General features: G+C 49.8%; 1 protein-coding gene across 2 annotated transcripts in view; it reads right to left on the minus strand.

The window, feature by feature from the left end:
* SIN3B (SIN3 transcription regulator family member B) overlaps positions 1-16974 on the minus strand; it is a 37734-nt gene extending 20760 nt beyond the window's left edge. For both annotated transcript variants that reach the window (XM_068536782.1, XM_068536781.1), the window contains exons 1-5: positions 16861-16974; positions 16521-16627; positions 15091-15244; positions 7984-8184; positions 3682-3825 (exon numbers count right to left, since the gene is read on the minus strand). In XM_068536782.1, coding sequence (XP_068392883.1) covers positions 3682-3825; positions 7984-8184; positions 15091-15244; positions 16521-16627; positions 16861-16965 — 711 coding nt within the window. In that variant the 5' untranslated portion in view covers positions 16966-16974. The remainder of the gene's footprint in view (positions 1-3681; positions 3826-7983; positions 8185-15090; positions 15245-16520; positions 16628-16860) is intronic.
* Between the last annotated feature and the right edge of the window lie 4915 nt (positions 16975-21889).

Here is a 21889-nt window from a genome sequence, read left to right on the forward strand (position 1 = left end):
CGCTAGGACTGCAAAGGACACTTATTTGGGAACAGGGAGAAAAAAACCAAGTAGGGATTCTGAAGTTCAGAGAGATCCGCGGGGCAGACAATGGACTCAGAGGAGAAGGCTGGACTCGGGGGCCCTGGAGCCGTGAGGAGGCAGCCGGGCTGAGAGGCCCAGTGTAGAGGTGAGCTCCCTGTCCCCGGGGAGTCCAGACAAGGGCTTCCTTCAACCGCTCCCTGCCCCGCCCCCCCCCCCCCCTCGGTGTCCCCAAGAGCCTCCAGCAGGCCAGGCAGCTGGCTGGTCCTGGAGATGCAGAGGGAGACCCTGGGAGGAGAGGATGAGACGACCAGACGGGATTCTAGGCCTACTTTCCCAGCACAACCGCAGCTGCTCTTTCCGGAACACTGAGCACGAGCCAGGCCCCGCGAGAAGCACTTAAAGGACAACAGCTCAGTCCCCACCTGAGCAGGAGGGCCGGTCAGTCCCATGTGAGAGAGAAGGCAACGAGGCCTGGGAGATGACACGGCCGGCTCAAGCCTGCCTGCAGCACCCAGAGCCCGAGGTGGCCCAGGCTGTGTGCTCACGGGGCTCTGTCCAGGCCCCCGGGACACCCAAGGCTCCGGGCGGGTGGGCAGGACAGGTTACAGCTCCTGGACTTGTTTTCAGCCCAAAGGATGGGCACAGAGCTTCTCTGACTCTGAGTCAGGAAGTGCTTCTGGGTGGGACCTCCTCTTAGGGATGGTGCTCTGTGTCCCAGAGACGGGAACACGGGGACAAGCCCCGACCCGCACACCGGAAGTCTGCCCAATCGACTAAGAGTCTTGAACAGCATCCAAACTCAGACTGCTATCACCCCCGAGCCCCTTCCTTCAAGACCCACTGCCCCCCAGCCCTGTGCCCCCACTGCATCTTCATTCAAGAAGCAGACCCGGGAGAGGCGGTGGTGACACAGGAAGGTGGGAAGGGTGGACTCTTGTGTGCTCACACCCCAAGTTGTCATCAAGGGCAAAGAGGAAGACTAAAAAGAGGAAAGAGAACACTCAACAACCTAGGAATAGAAGGAGCTTCCTCAACTCGAGGGTGCTTACGGAAAACCCACAGCTCACATCACACTCAACGGTGCAAGGTGGAAAGCTTTTCCTCTGAGATCAGGAGCAAGATGTGGATGCTGACTCTCGCCACTTCTATTCAGCACGGTACTAGAAGCTCCATCACAGCAATCAGGCCAGAAAAGGAAGTAAAAGGCATCCAAATTGGAAAGCAAGAAAGAAAACTGTCTCCATTAGCAAATCCTAAGGAACCCACGAAAACGATCAAAGCTAATAAACTGGATACGGCAAAGTTGCAGGATACAAAATCAACACAAAAAAGCAGTGGTGTTTCTATACATGAGCAATGAATAACCCAAAAATGAAATTAAGAAAACAATTCCATTTACAACAACAAAAAGAACAAAATATTTGGAAATACATTTAACCAAAGGGGTGCAAGACTTACACAATGAAAAAAAAACTTTGAAACACTGCTGAAAGAAACTAAAGACTTAAATAAATGGAAAAATGCTGTGTATTTGTGGATTAATCTTGTTAGGATGGCAATACTACCCCAAACAGTTGAAAGATTCAATGCAATCATTTTCAAAATCCCAACGGCCTTTGTTGCTGGAGTGGAAAAGCCAATCTTTAAATTCATATGGAATCGCAAGGGGCCCTGACTAGCCAAAACAATCTTGTCAAAAAACAAAGTTTGGAGACTCACACTTCCTGATTTCAAACTTACTACAAAGCTACAGTCATCATGACAGTGTGGTGCTGGCCTAAGGGCAGACATGGAGGTCAATGGATTAGAACTGAGTCCAGAAATAAACCCATAAAACTACGGTCAATTGATTTTTGACAAGAGTGCCAAAACCATGCAATGGAAAGAGAACAGTTTCCTCAACAAACTGGATTGCCACATGTAAAAGAATGAAGCTGGACCCCTACCTCACCATATACAAACATTAACTCAAAATGGATCACCAACCTGAATACAAGAGCTAACACTGTACAGGTATTAAAAGAAAACTTTAGGTAAACCTTCATGACCTCAGAACTAGCAATGGATTCTGAGATTTGACACTGAAAACATGAGCAACAAAAGAAAAAATAGGTAACTGGACTTGACCAAAATTTAAAACTGATGTGCATCAACACTAACAAGAAAGTGAAAAGACAACCTACAGAATAGAGGAAAATACCTGATAAGGGACTAACGTCAAGAACATATAAAGATCTCTTACAACCCAGCAACAGAGACAAAAAAAGGTGCAAAGTACTTAAACAGACATTTCTCCAAAGAAGATAAACAGATGGCCAATGAGCACATGAAATGCCCAATATCATTAGTCAGCAGGGAAATGCAAATCAAAACCATAATAAGATACTACTGCACAACAATTACAAAGGCCATAAGTTTTTTTAAAAAAGGAAAACCTCAAGCATTGGTGATGATGTGGAAAACTGAAACCCTGGTATATTGCTAGTGAGAACGTATAGGGGACCAGCTACCGTGGAAAACAGTTTGGCAGTTCCTCAAAAGTTAAACAGAGTTACCACATGAGTCAGCAACTCCACTCCTAGGCAGAGACGGAAAATAACTGAAAGCAGGTGTTCAAACAAAAACTTGTACACGCGTGTTCACAGCACGATTCACAATGACTGAAAGGTGGCAACAACCCAAGTGCCCACTGATGGGTGAATGGATGAACAAAATGTGGCCCATCCACACAATGGAATTATTATTTAGCCATAGAAGGGATGAAGTTCTGACACATGCTACATCATGAATGAACCTTAAGATCATGATGCTGAGTGAAAGAAGCCAGACACCAACCAAAGGCCACATGTTGTATGATTCCATCTATATGAAATGTCCGAACAGGTAAATCCATAGAGACAGAAAGCAGATTGGTGGTTGCCAGAATCTAGGGAGGGGGGGATGGGGAGTGACTGCTAACGGGGACGGGTCTCCTTTTGGGGTGATGGGAATGTTCTGAAACTAGAGAGGGGTGACGGCTGCACAACATTTAAAATATTCTAAATGCTACTGAAATGTACATTTTAAAATGGTGACTTTTACGTTACGTGAATTTTCCTTCAATTTTTTTTTTTCTTTTAAAAGCCGTAAGTCCATAGGAAAAAAAAAAAGAAAAAGAGGAAATGGAAAGGGCAGGTCAGCAGGCCTCAGTCCACAGCAAAGGGAGAAAGGCTGACAGTGCAGTCTGCGCCCCCAACCTCCCCATCCCAGGCCCCTCCTCCGCTATCAGCTCTCTGCACTCCCACCCCGAGTCACTGCCAAGCCTCAGCCCACCCAGTGCCTCCAGGGGGGTAGGCAGTGAGCCTGACCCCTCCCACACCTCCCCACAAGGACCTGGTTACAGGCAGGTCTCCATGGGAGGGCGCTCTGCCTCCCAAACCAGCCCTCACCACCTTGCTGCTGCCTGCCCAGAGAAGCCCTTTTGAGGATCTGCACCACTCACCGTGGAGGTGGCGCCTGCACTGGGGGCCCGTGGGTGTCTGTGCCGGCTGTGGCTTCTGAGGGAACCCAGTGTGTCTGGGGAGTGGATAAACCTGGCCTGGCCTGGGGGCTGCACTGGCAGGGGGTTCCGGCTGCTGAGAACGTGGCCCCAGACTGGCATCGGTGCTCTGTACTCACCAGGGACCGCTTGGCTTCGGGCAGGAACTGTCCAAACTCGGAGAGCAAGTCCTCCTGGCCGCGGAAGAGGTTGGCCACCTCGGTGAACACCTCCTCTTCAGACATGCCTCGGAATGGACGGCCCTTCGTGCTCAGCTGCTCCTTCTGCCGATTTTCGGGGAAGGGAAAACGAGTCGTTAGCCAAGGAACCAGGAGGCACCCTAGGCTGTGACATTCAGGCATCCCACTGTGGAGGAGACAGAGGGATGACTCACGAAAGAGAACTGGCTGGCAGAGCCCATGACTCCTGGCTGCCACCAGGAGAGGGGGCCCAGCCCGCTGCCCTGCTGACACCTCCGGGTGTCCCCTAACCACTCCCCACCCCCTTCCCCCAACCACTCCCCCCCTCCACCCCCTGCTCTGGAGAACAGCCTTGAGTCTTGACCCTGCTGCACAACGCGGCCTGAACCCCGGCCACGGATGGGGCCTGTGCTGGGAGTGCGGAGGGGATGTGGGAGCGGACGGTCATGGAAGGACCTGACCCCAGCCCTCAAGCACCCTCGAGCAGAGGCTGGGGAAGTGCAAGGTCAGTGGCGAACCCACGGTCCTCCCAAGGTCAAGGGGACTCATTCTGCTGGGCAGGGGACCGAGGAGCTAGCTCTGGGTCTGGAAGGGGCAGAGGGTGAAGAAGGAAGGGAAGGGACTTAGAGCTCAAAGGACCTGTTCCCCCAGAGTCACTAAGACTCTGGAAGGAAGACGGCTTGACCTGGAGCTTAAAGCAACAAGATGAGGACCAGACGGGACCCAGGTCGGCAGGGCAGGAAGCAGCGAACACAACTCGAGTCGGCCATCAGAAGTCAGTCCCTGTCAACTTTACACCCAGGAACGCGACAGAGCACGAGGCGCTGGTGTCGGGCCCTCCCAGAGCGCACAGCAGCAGGGCTTCGACATCCCCCCTCCACAGCCGCAAAGGGGGAAGAGACAAGGAATGGGGAGCCCTTTGCGCGCCCTCCCCTCTCGGGCCTGTGTACCCTGAGGAAAGCTACTTTCCAATCCTGGCACACGGAGCATCCGTTTGCAGGGAGAGAAAACTGCCTCCACCCTCTCCTGACCAAAGCTACCGGGACACTTGAAGGCCGAAGAAAAAAACAGGCAAAGACCATTCAGTTCAGAGAATAAATACAAATCATCCCTATACAGATGAAACAGTGATCAGACTGAGTGATGTTTGGAGAAATACAAGTTAAAACAGCGTCGCAGCATTTTCGCTCATCAGATTGCATAAGGACTGGTGATTTCTGATGAGGGTGTGGGGACCTGGGCGCTCTCATTACAAGGCGGAAAGGAAGATCGGTGCCACCAGCAGAGGGAAGCCTGGCGCCATCTATGATCATGTGCTGAGCGCACACCCTCTGACCTAGGGACGCACCTCATGGGAATTTTCCTGCAGAGAGAGTCAGTTTTGCTCTAACACCTGTTTTGAACACAAATCCATTTGGGACACGGACTAGGGAATGATTTGAGCGTGGTATGGATTCTGCATTTGCTGAGGCAGGATTTTGTCCAGGAGCAACACGGGGTGAATGTGGAAAAGTGCACCCGGCTGAGCCAAGCCACCTGGTAATACACGACCCCCGACATACACACGCCCCCAACATCGCTCCCTCAGCTGCTAGGAACCACTCTGCCTGACCCCCCTCTGGGGTGACAACCAGGGGGGGACAACCCGTCCCATTTTAGGAAACCTCCTCCTGGTACCTCACAGTGACCCGCAGGCTGCAACCTTTCCACAACCACGTCTACACATGACACTCAGGTCTTTTCCAAGGTCAAGTGCCGGATGTGCTGCAATATTCACATCATGCTTAGCCATTTAATGCGCGTACAACAGCGCTACCGGTTTCTAGTAGATGCCTATCTTTTTTTAATGTGTTGCTGACACAGTTTTTGAGTCTCATGCCCTGACCCCGTTTTCCCATAAGACCTGTGGTTGGTGAGCATTTCTTTGCAAAGCACGGTCCTTTTGGGGGACGTCAGGGCAGAACTGGCTGTGCTCATCCAGGCACACGACATATGTTCGAAGTCGTGTAAAGGAAACAGCTGCCCATGGCTGACCTGAGGCAAGCACTGTGCTTGCGTCAGTGACCTCGGTGAACCACATTTAACCAGGATCAGCACCACCAGCGCTATAGCCATTTTATGGGTTAGAACCCCAAGGTCCAGGGAGGTGAGGGAAAGGGCTCTGAGGGGGCAGGGGGCACAGCTAAGGTCTGACTTGAGGCCCAACAGAGATAAAAAACAGTAACGTGTGGCCCTAGAGCTGCTGCTTTGGCCTCACAGTGTCTTTTAAAAATCTGCAACAATGTTCGAAAATCAGGAAGAACTCACACAGAAATTCAGATTTCCAGCTCCTTTTGAAGAAATAGACAACCTGAGAGTCGCCAGGGGGCTTGTTCAAAAAGCAGATGCTGGGCAGGACCTGGGGCAGCAACTCTGAGGGGAGGCCCCGGCAGCTTGCTTTTCCAACCAACTCCCCGTGGCTCTGGCTGGGGAATACTGAGCCGTACTTCCTTCCTCACGTTTTCTCCAAATCAACCTGTGGCCCTTCGCTAGGACCTTGGGTAAGTCAGTTTAACTTCTCTACACGCCAACAAACCCATCCCATCCCCCCCCACCCCCCCGATTCCCATCAACACAACAGATACCTGCCGGCCTTCCCTCTAACGATCCTTCCAGCCCCTGAGATGTGGTGACCCCACGGAATCTGTGAAGAGCCCATAAACCCCCATGATCACAACATCACCCCTCACCACAGACTGATGTTCACAGCTGCCACTTGCAACCACTTATCTGTGAGAAGCAGGAAGTTCTCAATGCCATACAAGGACCGTGCAGACACTGGACGTGAAGCTGACAGGACCAAGCATGTCACTGGCACCACTGCCCACGAATGTTAAGAGTATTGAAACAGTTCCAGTGGGTTTACAGGGAGCAAATGCTATCAATCTGATCCTAAACATTTATGCTAAAAAGAATCCCATGTTCTTATTTCAGTTATCAAGGTTGTGCAGAAGATTTCATTTTTAAAAGTGGGTTCTGCTGCTCAGAAAAATAAAAGGCATCAGAAACTCCATGCCTGGGTGAGGATGACGTCCGAACTCCTTGCATGACACCGATGTCCCTTGCCACCCGCCTGCCTGCACTTCCTGCTAAGTCCCCTGAAGCCAGCTGCCTGTTCTGGCCCCTGGGCCTTTGCACAGGCCATTCCCAGCACCGAGAGTCCACCTTTCGCCTGATGGTTCTGACTGATTTGCCAAGATTCAACCTGAGCATCCTCTCCGTAACCCGCTCTGGGCTCAGCAGCCCTCAACCCTGACACACCTCTCCTACACACAATCCTTCTCATCTACCCTAATTGTTTCCAAGTTTCCTCCACCTCTAAACTGAACTCCCAAGCAACAGCAACTATTCATCCCTGTCGACCCAGCACCTGGCACAAAGCCCCGTTGTAATCAGCATAAATAAAGGGTAGTTCTATTGTCTAAACAATAACTAAGCCATCTTATAAGAAGAAAACTATCTTCTTGGGTTCTTCTTTAATCCTCTAATGCGTGTTTCCTATTGAGGGTGCAGAGGTGCCTCAAGGGGCAAATCAAAATCAAACCTAAATAGAACTCCAACAGGTACACCCATGTTCACAGCAGCGTTATTCACAATAGCCAGAATGTGGGAGCAACCCAAGTGTCTGCTGATGGATGAATGGATAAAGAAAATAAGGTGTAGCCATACAATGGAATATTACTCAGCCTTAAAAAGAAGGCCATTCTGACACATGCTACGGTACAGATGGACCTTGAGGGCATTACACTAAGTGAAACAAGCCAGGCAAGGAGGACAAATACTGTACAATTCCACTCCTAGGAGATCCCTATCGGAGTCAGATTCATAGAGACAGAAAGTACTGAAAGAAGGGTGGGCGCCAGGAGCTGGGGGAAATGAGGAAGGGGCAGTTAGTGTGTCATGGGGACAGAGTTTCAGGTTGGGAAGATGAAAAGGTTCTGGAGATGGATGATGGTGATGGCTGTGCAACAATGTGAATGTACTTCATGCCACTGAACGGTACACTTAAAGTTGGTTAAGTTTTGTATTTATATATATTTTACCACGGTAAAAAAAAAAAAAAAAATTAATGCTAAAAAAAAAGAAATAATCTGAATTTTCCAGGATTTCATGAATTCAGATTAGAAAATCTGAATGTTTCCAATGCACCTGATATTGGATGTTGCCACAAACACCCACAAAGAAGCGTGACCTACGGCTTACCTGGTAAGTGTGCAGTATCTCCAGGAATGACCTGTAGATTTCTGGGTGATCTAGAAAGCGGGTCTTAATCTTGTTCACGTAGCTGATGGCGTTGTTGAATTCCACGGAATCTGACTCCAAGGGCACCTGGGGTTTGTCCTCCTTATACAGCATCTGCTGCTTGACGTTCTCTGCACAGTCGCTGTGGTTGTGCGAATTCTCCTGACAACAGTACGACAGTGAGTTATTGTTGGGCCCGACACTGGGAACAGATTGTGAGAAACGCCAGACTGAGCCACTGTGTGCAAGAACAGGCAAAACTTAGCACAGAGCCAAGTTTTTTACGTCGACGCAGAAAAAGGTTACTTCTGGGGGCCTGGAGAGAGAGAAGCAGGGAGGGGGTGCCCAGACAGAGAGAAACCTCACCTTGGCATTCTGAGTGCCTGAGCGTTCCTGGGAAGAGTCTCACGAACTCACCTCTGCCTGATCCTTCCAACAGATTCAAAGAACATGAACCTGAGAGGCACACTCTATACACTTTGAGAAATTAGCATTCGGGAGAGATTTACAAAGAGTGGATTGTTTAATCCTTTGTGGAGCAGAGTAAAGTCTTCCCACACCTCTGGCCAGCCCATTTCAGCAAGACTGTTTTCAGGTGTGAAAGCACCTGCTGTCAGCAGGTGTGAGACTGGGACCCTGCAGGTGAGGGGGGCCCACTGTCCAGGTTGCCCAGGGCTGTGGGACTTTTGGTGCTAGGCCTGGGGCAAGTCACTTGAGAGAAGAGAGATGGGCCCTGAGCAGTCATTAAGCATGCTCTCCATTGACGTGCTTTTCTGTCAGTACAAATAAAAATAAAAAACAGACACACATCTCTCTCCTGGGAAGTCAGAACCCTAATTCACAGTGGGACAGGACCACCCCCTGAAGGAGGTGATGTTTATGCTTCTAAACTGGAATTTTGTGTGTGGTCCGGAGGACGGCCTCCCTCTGCCACTGACCACGGCTGGGCTGTCGGGAGCGACCCTCGGCATCCTGCAGGTCCCCGACTGGGTCTCGGGCAGGCTGGGATCCTTCTGGTTCAGCTTTAGGTCTTTGCTAACACACCACCTTTCAGCGAGTCTTCCAGAACCATCCTGCACCAAAATAAAATGACTCATCTCCCAGCACCCTGAGCCCCTTTCTTGCTCTATTTTTCTCCACAGCACATATCACCTTCCTACAGGAAACATATTTTACTTATTTTATTGTCTCTCCAGCCCTGATCAGAAGGCAAACTCCAGGAGGGCAGGAATTCTATTTTGGTCAATGCTATATCCTCAGTGCCTGGAACAGTGCTTGGAACAGAGTGGGCTTCATCCACTGTTGGGGATGATCAGATGGACCGATGAAGGAAAAAATCCCCTGTGGCGCCTGGCACTGCCTGTGGCACCCACAGCTGACCCTAGACTCCAGGGGACGCCGGGCACACTGCTGCCCACCGCTGCATAACTGTCATCACAACAGACACCTCCGCCAGGCACACCCGCCGTCACCTGAGCGGGTCTACTAGTGCGCTGGGGCTGCCACAACAAACACCACAGACTGGGCAGCTTCAGCAACAGACGTTTATTTCCTTGAAGTTCTGGAGGCTGGAAGTCCAAGATCAAGGTGCCAGCGGGGTTGGTATCTCCTGAGGCCTCTTGGCTGGTAGATGGGTGTCTTCTCGCTGTGTCCTCACAGGGTCGTTCCTCTGTGCACACATATCCCTGGGGTCTCTCCTTGTGTCCTAATTTCCTCTGCTTATAAGCACACCAGTCAGACTGGATTGAGGTCCATCCTAATGGCCTCATCTTGCCTAAATTATCTCTGTAAAGGCCCCATCTCCAAACACAGTCCCATTCTGAGATACTGAGGGTTAGAACTTCAAGATATGAATTTGGGGGTGGGGTGGGGGCACAATTCAGCCCATGACAGCGGGTGTAGAGGCAACTCTAGGAAGCCTGAGCCGAGGAAAACAGACACAAGCGATCCAGAGCAGTCACAACTCTAAGCACCGTTTCTCCCCGGCACTAGAATTTGTTCTCTGACACTTTGGGGACGCTGTTCCTGATTACCTTTGCTTAAGCTCACAGAAGTCTGCGCTCATGTTCCGTCATGGTACACAGGCTTGGTGGCAGAAGGAGCTGGAAGGAGTTGGACAGGGGCAGGGGGGAAGGGAGCAGCCCTTGAGCAGCCTCAGAGCCGAGATCTGCTTCAGAGGAGGCTGTGGGGAGCTCCCTCCCCACCACTGCGAGGGGGCATTTTCAAGCACCACGTGCCTCTTCCAATTCCCTGGAGTGAGTCACCGTGACAAGATGGGAGAAGCACCCCTGGAGACCAGGGCTCGGCAAAAGGCCAGACAGTAATGGTGCAATTGCTGTGGCAAACAGTCTGGCGATTCTTTAGTAAGTTAAACATGGTCACCAGGTGACTGAGCAATTCCACCCCTAGGTATCCACAAACAGAACCAAAGACAGGTGTTCAAACAAATCCTTGTACATGCATGTTCATAGCAGCAGTGTTCACAATCGCCAGAAGGTGGAAAAAACCTACGTGTCTGGCCATCAACTGATGAACGGATGACCAAAGTGCAGTCCATACCTGTGGTGGAATATTATATAGCCTTAAAAAGGAATGATGCTCTGGTATAACATGGATGAACCTCGAAAACACGCTGAGAGAAGGAAGTCCAGGCACAAAAGGACATATAGTATATGATTCCATTTATATTAAGTATCCTGAACAGGAAACTCTACAGAGACAGAAAATGGATTAGTGGTTGCCAGAGGCTGGCTGGGTAGGGGCAGAATTGGGAAGTACCGTTTCTTTTTGGGGTCATAGAAGCGTTCTGGGATTAGTAGTGGTGGTTGCATGGCATTGTGACTACACTAAAAGCCACTGAATTGGATACTTTAAAATGGTCATAATGATGAATTTTATGTTACGTACATTTCACCACAATTTAAAAAAAATTTTTAAGTAATCTGAAAGATGTAAAAATGACCAGCCATACAAAAATAAGCTGGCTTTGTTCCCTGGGCCACAGTTTGCCAACCCTTGGTCTAAACGTTCTAGAACAATCCAGGCTTTTGTCTTCTCTGCCTGCTGTGGGTGGCCTCAACCAGGCACAGTTAGAAACGCCTCCTAGACACTGATAAGCGCCCTACATGGCCGACTTGTCCATCTGAGTGTCCACATACAGCCCCACCTGGATAGTTAAGAGATGCCTCCGATGGAGTTTCCAAACACAGAACAGCCCCCCGGCCCACCCCCACTGGTCATCCCAGCAGGTGCTGCCTTCACCCAGAGACTCAGGCATCCCGGAATCACCCCTGGTGATCTCACTGATTTTTCTCGCTTTCACTGACACCCACCCCTGGCCCACACCACCCTCCACCCCAACTGGTTCCCACGCCCCTCCCTAGCCTCCCAGATCCGCTCTTGCCCCCTCAGTCCACTTCTGGCACAGCAGCCAGAGCAGCCTTTCCAGAACTCTCCCCTGGCTTCCCACGCTCTTGGCTCCCTCTCCTACACTCTCTGCTTCGGGTTCTGACCCCACCAGCTTCCTGGCTGTTTCTCAGGCACACCCACTCGTTCCCACCTCAGGCCTCTATGTCCCCACCAGGAAGACTCCCCAGGGGGACACAGCCATGGCTCCTGCTCCCCTCACTCAGCCTCTGCCCACGGCACCTCCCCAGGCCTGGCCCCTGCTGTCTGTCACCTGCAGCACTGAACTCCCTCCTGTATTTCACATCTGTCCGTATGTGTCTCACCTGAGTCCCCACCTCAACCATGCAGGCGCCCTGAGAGCCAGGACTCTGAACAAACCTCAGCGCCTGGCACAGAGGAGGTGGCCTACACCTGCTCCATGGGTGACTAAGACAAACACGAGAGGCAACCTCGAGGAACTGACTGAACTTCGAATGACCCTTCCCAGAGGGAAGACGGCCGGCTTCCCTTTGAATGCAAAGGGGTCACTAAATTACAAGCTGCACCTCAAGGTTTATCTCTTTACTTATCATCCAAGCAGCCATCGTCCCAGCCAAGCACAAGAGGGCCGGCCCCGAGAGGCAGGGTCCATCCTGAACAAGACCCAGCAGCCAAGATTCATCACTTTCCCACCGACATCCAGTGTCTCGTCCCTCTGATGTCCCAGAAGGGGGACAGTCGTGAACAAGACAGATGTAGTCCTCCTGTCTAATGTGGAGGACTCAGTCTGCCAGGGAAGGCAAACCAACAAGAAACAGTGGATTTTTTATTTCTTAGCTTTGCTATGTTACTTTGAAGTATATAAAACGGGGTGCTGGGCTTCCCTGGTGGCGCAGTGATTGAGAATCTGCCTGCCAATGCAGGGGACACGGGTTCGAGCCCTGGTCTGGGAAGATCCCACATGCCGCGGAGCAACTAGGCCCGTGAGCCACAATTACTGAGCCTGCACGTCTGGAGCCTGTGCTCCGCAACAAGAGAGGCCGCGATAATGAGAGGCCCGCGCACCGCGATGAAGAGTGGCCCCCACTTGCCGCAACTAGAGAAAGCCCTCGCACAGAAACGAAGACCCAACACAGCCATAAATAAATAAATAAAAAACAAAACAAAAAAACCAAAAACGGGGTGCTGTGAAAATGACTTGGGGATGGGAGTGGAGGGCTCTCTGAGGAGGTGACATTACAACTAAGGCCAACCAGATCCAAAAAGATGTTGATTCAGGAGGCTGCAGCTGCAGCAAGGGGACGTTCTTCCTGCCATGGTCCCCGGCCCCTCTCTGGTCACACTTCCCACGTCATGGCACATGTCTATCTTCCCCTTAGTGTTCTCAACTGGGGCGATTCTGCCCCCCAGGGGACACGTGGCAATGCGTAGAGACATTTCAGGTTGTCATACTGGGGGAGGGGGCGTTACTGCTATCAGGTGGCTGGAGGCCGGGGATGCTGCTCAACACCCCACAGAGCACAGAATGGCCCCCACAGGGAAGAAGGATCTGGCCCCAGTGGCAACGGTGCCAAGGCTGAGAAACCCTGCGCAGAAGGCTCCCCACAGGCTAAGACTTATTCATCTTCCTCAGCATCTAAGAACTATTCCCTCCTTGTCTATAGTTGACAGGATACATGACGAGATGAAAAATGGAAAACACACACACACACACGGAGCTATACTTCAAAATAGTGAAGCTAGAAAAACCAATTAAAAAAAAAAAATCACCAGGGCACTGGTGAGTAGGGAGCCCTATGAGTTCTCAGGCTACCGTGGATTCGAAAAGGACTCTAGGAAGCTGAGAGGACATTGCGTTTGCGCCTGGTGTGAAGCAGGGCTGGAAACATGGCAGGTCCGTGGATGTGACTGAAACCACGTGGGCGGCACGTGTCCCGAGGGAACGAAGGGCACGTACCTCTCCCCCTGAGGAAGGGGCCCTACATATGGCTGTTTCCAGGCTGCAGCAAGACCATAAAGCCCTGGTAGGCAGCTATCAAGGGAAAGTTCTCATCAAGCCCGTCTTCAAGTTGATAGACCTGCGGTCACGAAATCCGCCTAGGGGCAGACAAGACTGGTCCGGTCTCCTTATCTCTCCAGTAGTCCTCGAAGCTGTGTGTGGAGCAGCAGGGGCCTTGTGGCTACTTAAGGGAAGGTGAGGCTCATGTGGAGATCCAGCCCCAAGAGCAGTTACTCCGACAGGACTTGAGAAGGCGAATTCCACACGTGGAGTGCAATTTAGGTCTTGGACTCCGGCTCTTTCTTAACGAGTGATGGCAATGACACTCAGTGTTTACGCAGCGCTTCAGATTCAGCAAAGTGCTCCTGCACACACTCCTGCAAACGAGCTTGCTTTTCTCCCCTAGCCATGACTGTTCTGAAGATTAATCTCCGCTAAGACTTTTATCATCTGGAGGAAGGAGCGCTACCTCTGGATCCCGTGGCTCCATTTGCAAACATGAAATGGAAGCTTTTGGAATTCAGTGGCCGAAGGCTTCCAAGTTCCTTTTTAAAACTGAGATGCACTCCTCGGCTTTAATGAGACAATGTGCTGATGGTGGAGGTTGCCTTGTGTAGAGAAAAGGCAGAATTTATGTGCCAGCCCCCCTCGGAGAGGGACCAGCCACTGCCACATTGCCTCTCACTGCTCTCTTTTCAAATCCTGACTCCCTAATTGATAGGAAACTGCAATCTCCTTTATCATCAGAGGAGAAACCTACAAAATGCATCCAGAGTAGATTTTTGCCTTCCCTGCAAAAACCCCTGGGGCAGAGATGGAGGAGGTTGAAAGAGCTGGTTCACTTAACACCAGCACTTCTCAATGCTGTGATTTTTGCTCCCAGGAGACACTTGGCTATGTCTAGAGACATTTTTGGCTGTCTTGACTGGGTGAGGGCCTAGTGGGTGGAGGCCAGGGATGCGGCTGAACACCCCACAATGCCCTGGACAGCACCCCCGTAGCAAAGGGTTTTGCCCTAAATGGCAACAGGGCCGAGGAGAGAAAAAGACAACCATTATCTTATAAAAGTAAAGCTCAAACAGGCTTTTTTTTTCTCAGGGGATCTGGTGAGCAAACACAAGAAGGGAGTGCATAGATAGAAGAGGCAGCAACCTGTCACTCAAGAAAGAAGGGACCAAAGCCACAAGCCTGAGCTCAGTCAACGATCCTGCTGGCAGGTGAGTGAAGCACAGCAACAATAAACGTGGCTAGTCACACATGCATCTCCACCGCTTTATTTTGTGGGTGGCACTGAGGGTGATCAGAAGGACCACAGGCCCAAGTATAAGTGTGGCCTGCCTAGTGCGCTCAGGGGGAGAGCCTCAAACCAAGACCTCCGTGACTGTGGATGCGATTATTTTGACTGGACGTACAACTGTGTCAGGAGAATGACTCCCTGACACACATAGACACATCCGCTCTTGATTTAAATCCGCCAAACGGATCAATTTGGGATGCAGAGGCTGCCTATGTAGGTGTTTCAATCTATTTTGATTTCTGCTAGAAGCATTTTAAGAAAAAGATTGGCTCTTCACCAGCTTTCCAGCAGTGAAATACATGAGCTACGCTGTCCGGCCTGAGTACCTGAGTACCACGGTGGGCTGTGCTAAGGCCAGATCACTCAAACCACTGCAGCGGCATACCTGGCTCGACAGAGGCGACTGTATGTTTAACTTGCCGTTCTTGGGAATGTCTATTCTGTACCCGAGAGGAAGGAAAGCGTTGAATCCAACAATCAGGTCAGGGTGTTCGTGGAAGAGCTGTGACACTCGTCGGATGACTCCAGGCGTATCGATGCTGGAACGAAGAATGAGAGTGGGCAGAAGCGTCTCGGGAAGCAAACTGAAGGCAGAATCGACTCCTCCCTTACCCGTGCCATGGTATGAGCTCCTCAACAGACAATGAAGCACCCTCAAATCTGACTGGCGTGATTCTGCCCACAGTGATCCACTGCCAAGGCAACCGGGCCTGGGCTCCCTGTGCCTTCCTGGCAAAACCCACAGAATATGTACACAGCACGGCTCCCGAAACACTGCAAGCACATGTGCTAGGTTCTGAAAATGTCAGGACAGCCAGCTGCAAGTCCTGGGCTCCAAGAAGTAACAGAAGGTTAAAGCCCTCTAAATGGGAGACAGATTCATTTCATATGAATTAGGGAGACTATGACACAGGAGCTGTTCCCAGCAAGTGACTATAATGTATAAATGTCAAAGGCCCGGCAAGTATGAAAGCTGCTAAGAATCTGAGGGGAGAGATAGGGCCTCCCTTAGGGCTGCAGTCAGGGCCAAGGTCTTAGCATCATGCTTGTGGAAGGAAAGCAGGCGGGCCCTGCCATATTTCCTCAGAGGGGGAAGCAGCACAGTGGGGATGTGACACTTGAGACTCTAAGTCAGAAGGACCGAGTTCTGGTCCCGTCCCTGCTCCTAAGGTGAATCTGGGCAAACCCCTGGCCCACTCTAAGCGTCAGCGAGCCCCTGTCAAACAAGCTCACTATCCATCCGGAGGTCCCCCGTCTATCTCTAACCCTCCTGATTCTGTGCCTATGAATACAGCTAATGTGTTTTAAACGCCTTCTAAGTACCAGGTTCCTTACTAAGCATTTTATGCGCGTTATTTCCAAGCAGGCCTGGCACTGGGGTGAGGCAAGTGAGGCACTCACCTTGGGGATAAGATTTAAGAGAGTGCGAAAACATTCGACAATCAAGATAAATAACATTTTCATGCAGTGCTTGAAAAAAAAATCTAAAATAATTTTAAAAAATCCCCAACGAACAAAATTCTTTTAAAAAATCAACATTTTGAGTAAAGACAGGATCCGACTCTGTGCTTGCTCGACTGCCTCACTCGCCGCACCCCATCACTGCCCTCGTTCCAGGAATCCCCGCAACAGCTCCACAAGGGGGTACCTTTCCGTCTCGTTTTTTGGAAGACGGAACTGAGGCTCCCAGAAGTTCGACAACCTGCACAAGGGGTCACCCTGTTGAGGGGCAGCCGGGGTTGGGGGCTCCCACCCCGCTCAGGCAGACTGAGGCCCAGGGTGGCCCCCCGGGATGGGTAGGGGCCCCGCTGGTACCTCTGGCTTTTGAACTCCTTCATGATCTCCAGGAAACCATTGTAAGTGGCAGGGTCGCTGCCGAAGCGGATCTTCACCTGGTCCAGGTAGGTGAGGGCGTCCTCCACCTGAGGGGAGGGGGGAGGGTCCAGGTGGGCCGCGGTCGGCGGAGGAGGGGACGGGAGCGGCGGTCCCTGGCGGGAGGCGCACGGGCCGGGCATCCGAGGGGCGGAGGTGAGGAGTCGGGGGTCCGGGGCCGCGCGAAGGGGAGGCCGAAGTCCGGGCGGGGCCCGGTGGGGGGCGTCGGCCTGCGGGGGCTGGACGACGGGGGTCTCCCAGGGAGGGCTGGCCCACCACTTACGTGCACCGGCAGCTTCTCGTGGCCCGCAGAGCCCGAGCGACCCCAGCGGGCGCCGCTCAGCCCCCGGCCCGCGGGGCCGCCACCGCCGCCGCCAGCGTGCGCCATGTTGGAAGTCGGAGCCGCGGCCCGCCCCGCCCCCGCCCGAGGCCCGGCCGCGCATGCGCTGGCCCCGCCCTGGGGGTGAGGCCTGGTGACGCCAGGGAAGGCGGGGCTTCTTGAAGGTTCCCTGGAGGATCTTACTCTTAAAACTGAAATGCTACTAAAACGCTTTATATACCACGTGTGGGCAAACCAAGAGCTGCTGCCTGCTTTTGTCCGGCCCCACAGGCAAGCTCAGAATGGCTTTTACAATTTTAAAAGTTGGAAAAAATCGGAGAAGACTATCCCGTGACACGTGAAAATTCTATGAAATTCAAATTTCGGTGTCTGTAAAATAAAGTTTTGTTGGAACACAGGCACGCCCACTCGTTTACCGGTCATTTCTGGCTATCTTGGCGCTACAACAGCAGGGTGAATAGCTGCGACAGATGCTAAGATCTACACGCCTGATATATTCACTAAAAAAGTGTTCTGGACCCCTGCTTTATAGGGTTGATGTAACAACGGGATATGGGCACACAGCACCCTAATACAGGACCCTAGGGTGAACTTTTGCTAAATTGCCCTTGACTTAGTCCTGATCCTGTTATCTTCGCTTCTATAGTCCTGATCCCATCACTTCCCCACAGTTCGGGAGTCTCTTAACCAGTTTTTCCAGTCCCAGTGCTATCAAGAATTGAGATCATTCCACAGCTGCTTCCAAATCTCCAAGATCTTCCTATTTCTTGTGAATGAAATCTAAGCACCTACATGCAGCATTGAAGGTAATAAAAACCTGGCCCTTAGGAACCTGTTCCTGCAGAATTTTCCACCCAAGCAAGCTGCCCTCTCTCTGTGCAGAACCTCCTGTCAATTCTGCCTAGCTTGGCTGCTTCCTGGCCCCGTACATCCTGCAAACTACAACCCAAATGTCCTCTCTTTCAAGAAGCTACCCAACCTCTCCTCTGCCATCCACAGTCTCTTGCACATCATCTTTATTTGGTATCTCTTTTTATATGTGAAGAGGTGCAGGAAAGCTGAGTTGGCTGCCCATTGGCAATGAGTGCATCATTTGCCAGGGGTCAGGAGTAGTATGGTGAACAAAACTGACAAGGCTTTTACCCTCACAGAGTCATCAGTCTTTCAAGAATGATAGGAATCAAATAATCACAAACACAGACGTAAGGTTTCAACTGTAACAGATACTTTCAACTGTAACAGATACCTTCAAAGAGAAGGTACAAGTGTAATAGTTACTATGTTCCAGTTACTATGGCTGTGTTACAAACCATCTCAAGATTTAGAGATTTACAATGATAAGAACATTTATTTTTCTCTCCAATCTACAATTTGGGCAGGCTTGGCAGGAATAGCTCATCCTTAGCCCCTCAATGTCAGCTGGGTGGCTGCAAGGCTAAGACTGGAATCCTCTGAAGGTTTACTCACTCACATGTCTGTCAGTTGCTTCTGGCTGTAGGTTGAGACCAGTGCTGGGGCTGTTGCCAGGATTGCCTACATGTGGCCTCTTCATGCAGCCTGAGCTTCCTCACAATATGGCAGCTAGGTTCCAAAACCAATCATCCTGAGAGGAGTAAGTGAGCTGGGTGGAAGACTTATAGCCTTTTCTGATCTACCTTTGCAAGCCACACAGAATCAAAAGTCCCTCCCAAATTCAAGAGGAGGGCCAACAGACTCCAGAACATGGTGAGTGGCCAGGTTCTGGAATAGCATGGGGGATAGGAAATATTGCCATGACCATTTTTGGAAAATACCTTCTGCCACCCAAAGGACTTAACCCAGACTAGCAGGGGATGAGAACAGCTTCCCAGAGGAAGCTTTCCATTCTAGCTGAGTTCTGAAGGATATGTAGGTGTTCACCATGAAAGTCAGGGGGAATGGCTGTGCAGAGGCCCTGTGGTGGGGAAGAGTGTGGCACATTTGAAGAACTTAAAAAAAAAGAAAAAACAAAAAGACCAGTGTTGTTGGACTGCAGATGAATGGGAGGAAGAAAGAGAGAAAGAGAGAGAGAGAGCAGAATAAGAATGGAGAGGACAGAGGGGGCAGGCTACTCATTCTTATGAGATGAGTTAAGGCTTTTGGTCTTGGCATTTAGTGCTGGTAGAAACTGTGCATGGGTTCTGCACAAGGAACTGTTTGAGCAGCTTTGAAGTTGGAAGCAAGTACTCTGACTACTCTGCAGGAAAGTGATTGGAGGGGAGCCAGGGAGGGTGCAGGGAGGCTGTTTCATCATTTAGGCAGGCAAAGGATGATGGTGGTTTAGACCAGGATGGGAGCAGAGGAGGTGGAGAGAAGGGGGTGGAAGGGAGGGATATTTAGAAGGTAAAGCAGAGAGGAAGTGGCGCTGGGTGGATGTGGGGGTGAGGGGTAAGGCAGCATTGAGGATTCATAGCTCCCAGCCCACAAAGGCATTCTGCTCAGTTTCACTGCATTCCTGTCTGAACAGCAGCTAAGGCAGCCTGAACCACATTCGGAGGCCACCAAAGTCTGGACAGCCCTTTCCACACCAACACCCCCTGGCAACAGTCCCTATCCCGAGAATCAACGACACATGTTGGCTTCTGATACGCCCTAGGGTCCTCACACAAGGCCCCCCTTCCACAAGGATCACTGAGTTTTCCATTCTTTTAATAGGTCTCACAGGGTCAAAGGAAGCCCTCACTCATTTGGAGAATGGACAACCACAAGCCAATTCCACCTTGGGCGTGTGTGAGTTCTGAAGGAGGCACGAATATGTGCACGTTTGTGTGTATGAGTGCGTGTGTTCAACATGTGGGCAATAGTACACGTACATCTTTTCATTCTTATTTTTATAAAGCATAAAAAGTTGCTAAGCTAATTTTTTTCTTTACTATTCTCATCTACACAGATTAAATTGAAAACCTTACAGATAAACAACAGGACCTATTGTATAGCACAGGAAACTATGATCAATATCTTGTAATAACCTATAATGGAAAAGAATCTGAAAAAGAATATATATATCTATATATATATATACATATGAATCACTTTGATGTACACCTGAAACTAACACAACATTGTAAATCAACTATACATCAATTTAAAAAGTTAAAATGGTTTGTATAAAAATAAAAAATAATTTTAAAAATTTTTAAATAAAAATTAGAAAAAAATTGAAAACCTTAGAGTTGACAGTTTAGCTAGAGAGTTTAGATAAATTTGGAACACAAATGTCCTTACCATTTGTCTAATTTAATGGCATTAAGGTAAGATTCTTAGGTGGGTCTTTTGTTGGACAGTATTTTGGCAAAGTTAAGAAGATCAAAAGATCTTATTTTGAACTAACCTAAGTCTTCCCAGGTGACAAACATTAGGATCAAAATCTCTAAAGTCCAGAATCACGTGTTGTAACAGAATTCGAAGGCTGCTGGAGATTCTCATGCCCTGGTGTGAGTGCCCTGCCCCGTCTCCCATCCTGGAGTGTGGGAGGGCCTGGGAACGTAATGGATGTCACGTTTACATTTAGGTTATGCTACACGGCGAAGGTGAAGGGAATTTGCAGGTGTATTTAGGGTCCCAAATGAGTTGATTTTTAATTCATCAGAAGACAGATTATGCTAGGTGGGCCTGACATAACCAGGGGCACCCTTTAAAAGAGTCTGGAAGTCAGAGCCTTGAAGCAGCAGAGAGGTGTGATCCTGTTGGCCTTGAAGGAGGCACCAGCCATGTTGTGATCTGCCTTTGGAAAGAGGCAGCTTCTGTGAGCTGAGAGCCACAGTCCTACAGTTGCAGGGAACTCAGTTATGGAGGAGCATGGACCAGGGCTCTGAGCCTGACTGTGAGATCCTAGCCCCTCTGACACCTTGTGAACCCTGGACAGAGAGCCCAGCCACACTGTGCCCAGACTCCTGATCCACAGACACTGTGAGAGAATAAATGCTTGTTCTTTTCAGCTGCTAACTTTGAGGTGATTTGTTATGCAGCAATAGCTAACTAATACTCCTATGAAGTAGGCATGTCAAAACCGATGAAGTAGTCTTGTCAAAACTGTTTACCTTGTGATGATGAGGTGTCAATGTATGTTCCTCAAGTGAAACAAATGTATTGCTCTGGTGAGGGATGTGGATAATGGGGGAAATTACACATGTGTAGGGGCAGGGGGTATATGAGAAATCTCTGTACCTTCCACTCAATTTTGCTGTGAACCTAAAACTGCTCCCCAAAATAGTCTCTTAAAAAACATGTTTACCCTAAATCTAATCAAGCTTTTTAAGACCAGGATTGGCAGATTGTAAACATTTTATATTTTAAAGAAAGAAAGAAAGAAAGGAATAAAGGCACAGACATAGTGAATGGATTTGAGGACACGGGGAGGGGGAAGGGTAAGCTGGGACGAAATGAGATAGTGGCATGGACATATATACACTACCAAATGTAAAATAGATAGCTAGTGGGAAGCAGGCACATAGCACAGGGAGATCAGCTCAGTGCTTTGTGACCACCTAGAGGGGTGGGATAGGGAGGGTGGGAGGGAGACGCAAGAGGGAGGGGATATGGGGATATATGTATATGTATAGCTGATTCACTTTGTTATAAAGCAGAAATTAACACACCATTGTAAAGCAATTATACTCCAATAAAGATGTTAAAAAAATAAAAATTAAAAAAATAAATAAAAATAAAAACTTTTTATATACACACACACAAAAATAAACATATAATAAAAATAATATTATAAATATTATATATAATACAAATATGTATGCTTATTATATAATATTTATATATTATATATACAATATTAATGTGTATAATATAAATATGTATAATATAGATAAATATAAAGGGCCAGATTATAAATATTTTTGGCTTTGGGGCCATACATTCTCTGTCACTGTAGCATGAAAACAGCTGTAGGCAATATGCGAATGAACGGGCATGGCTGTGTTCCAATAAAACTTTATTTACA

Source organism: Eschrichtius robustus, chromosome 2, assembly GCF_028021215.1.
Source record: "Eschrichtius robustus isolate mEscRob2 chromosome 2, mEscRob2.pri, whole genome shotgun sequence".
NCBI classification, from domain to species: Eukaryota; Metazoa; Chordata; class Mammalia; order Artiodactyla; family Eschrichtiidae; genus Eschrichtius; species Eschrichtius robustus.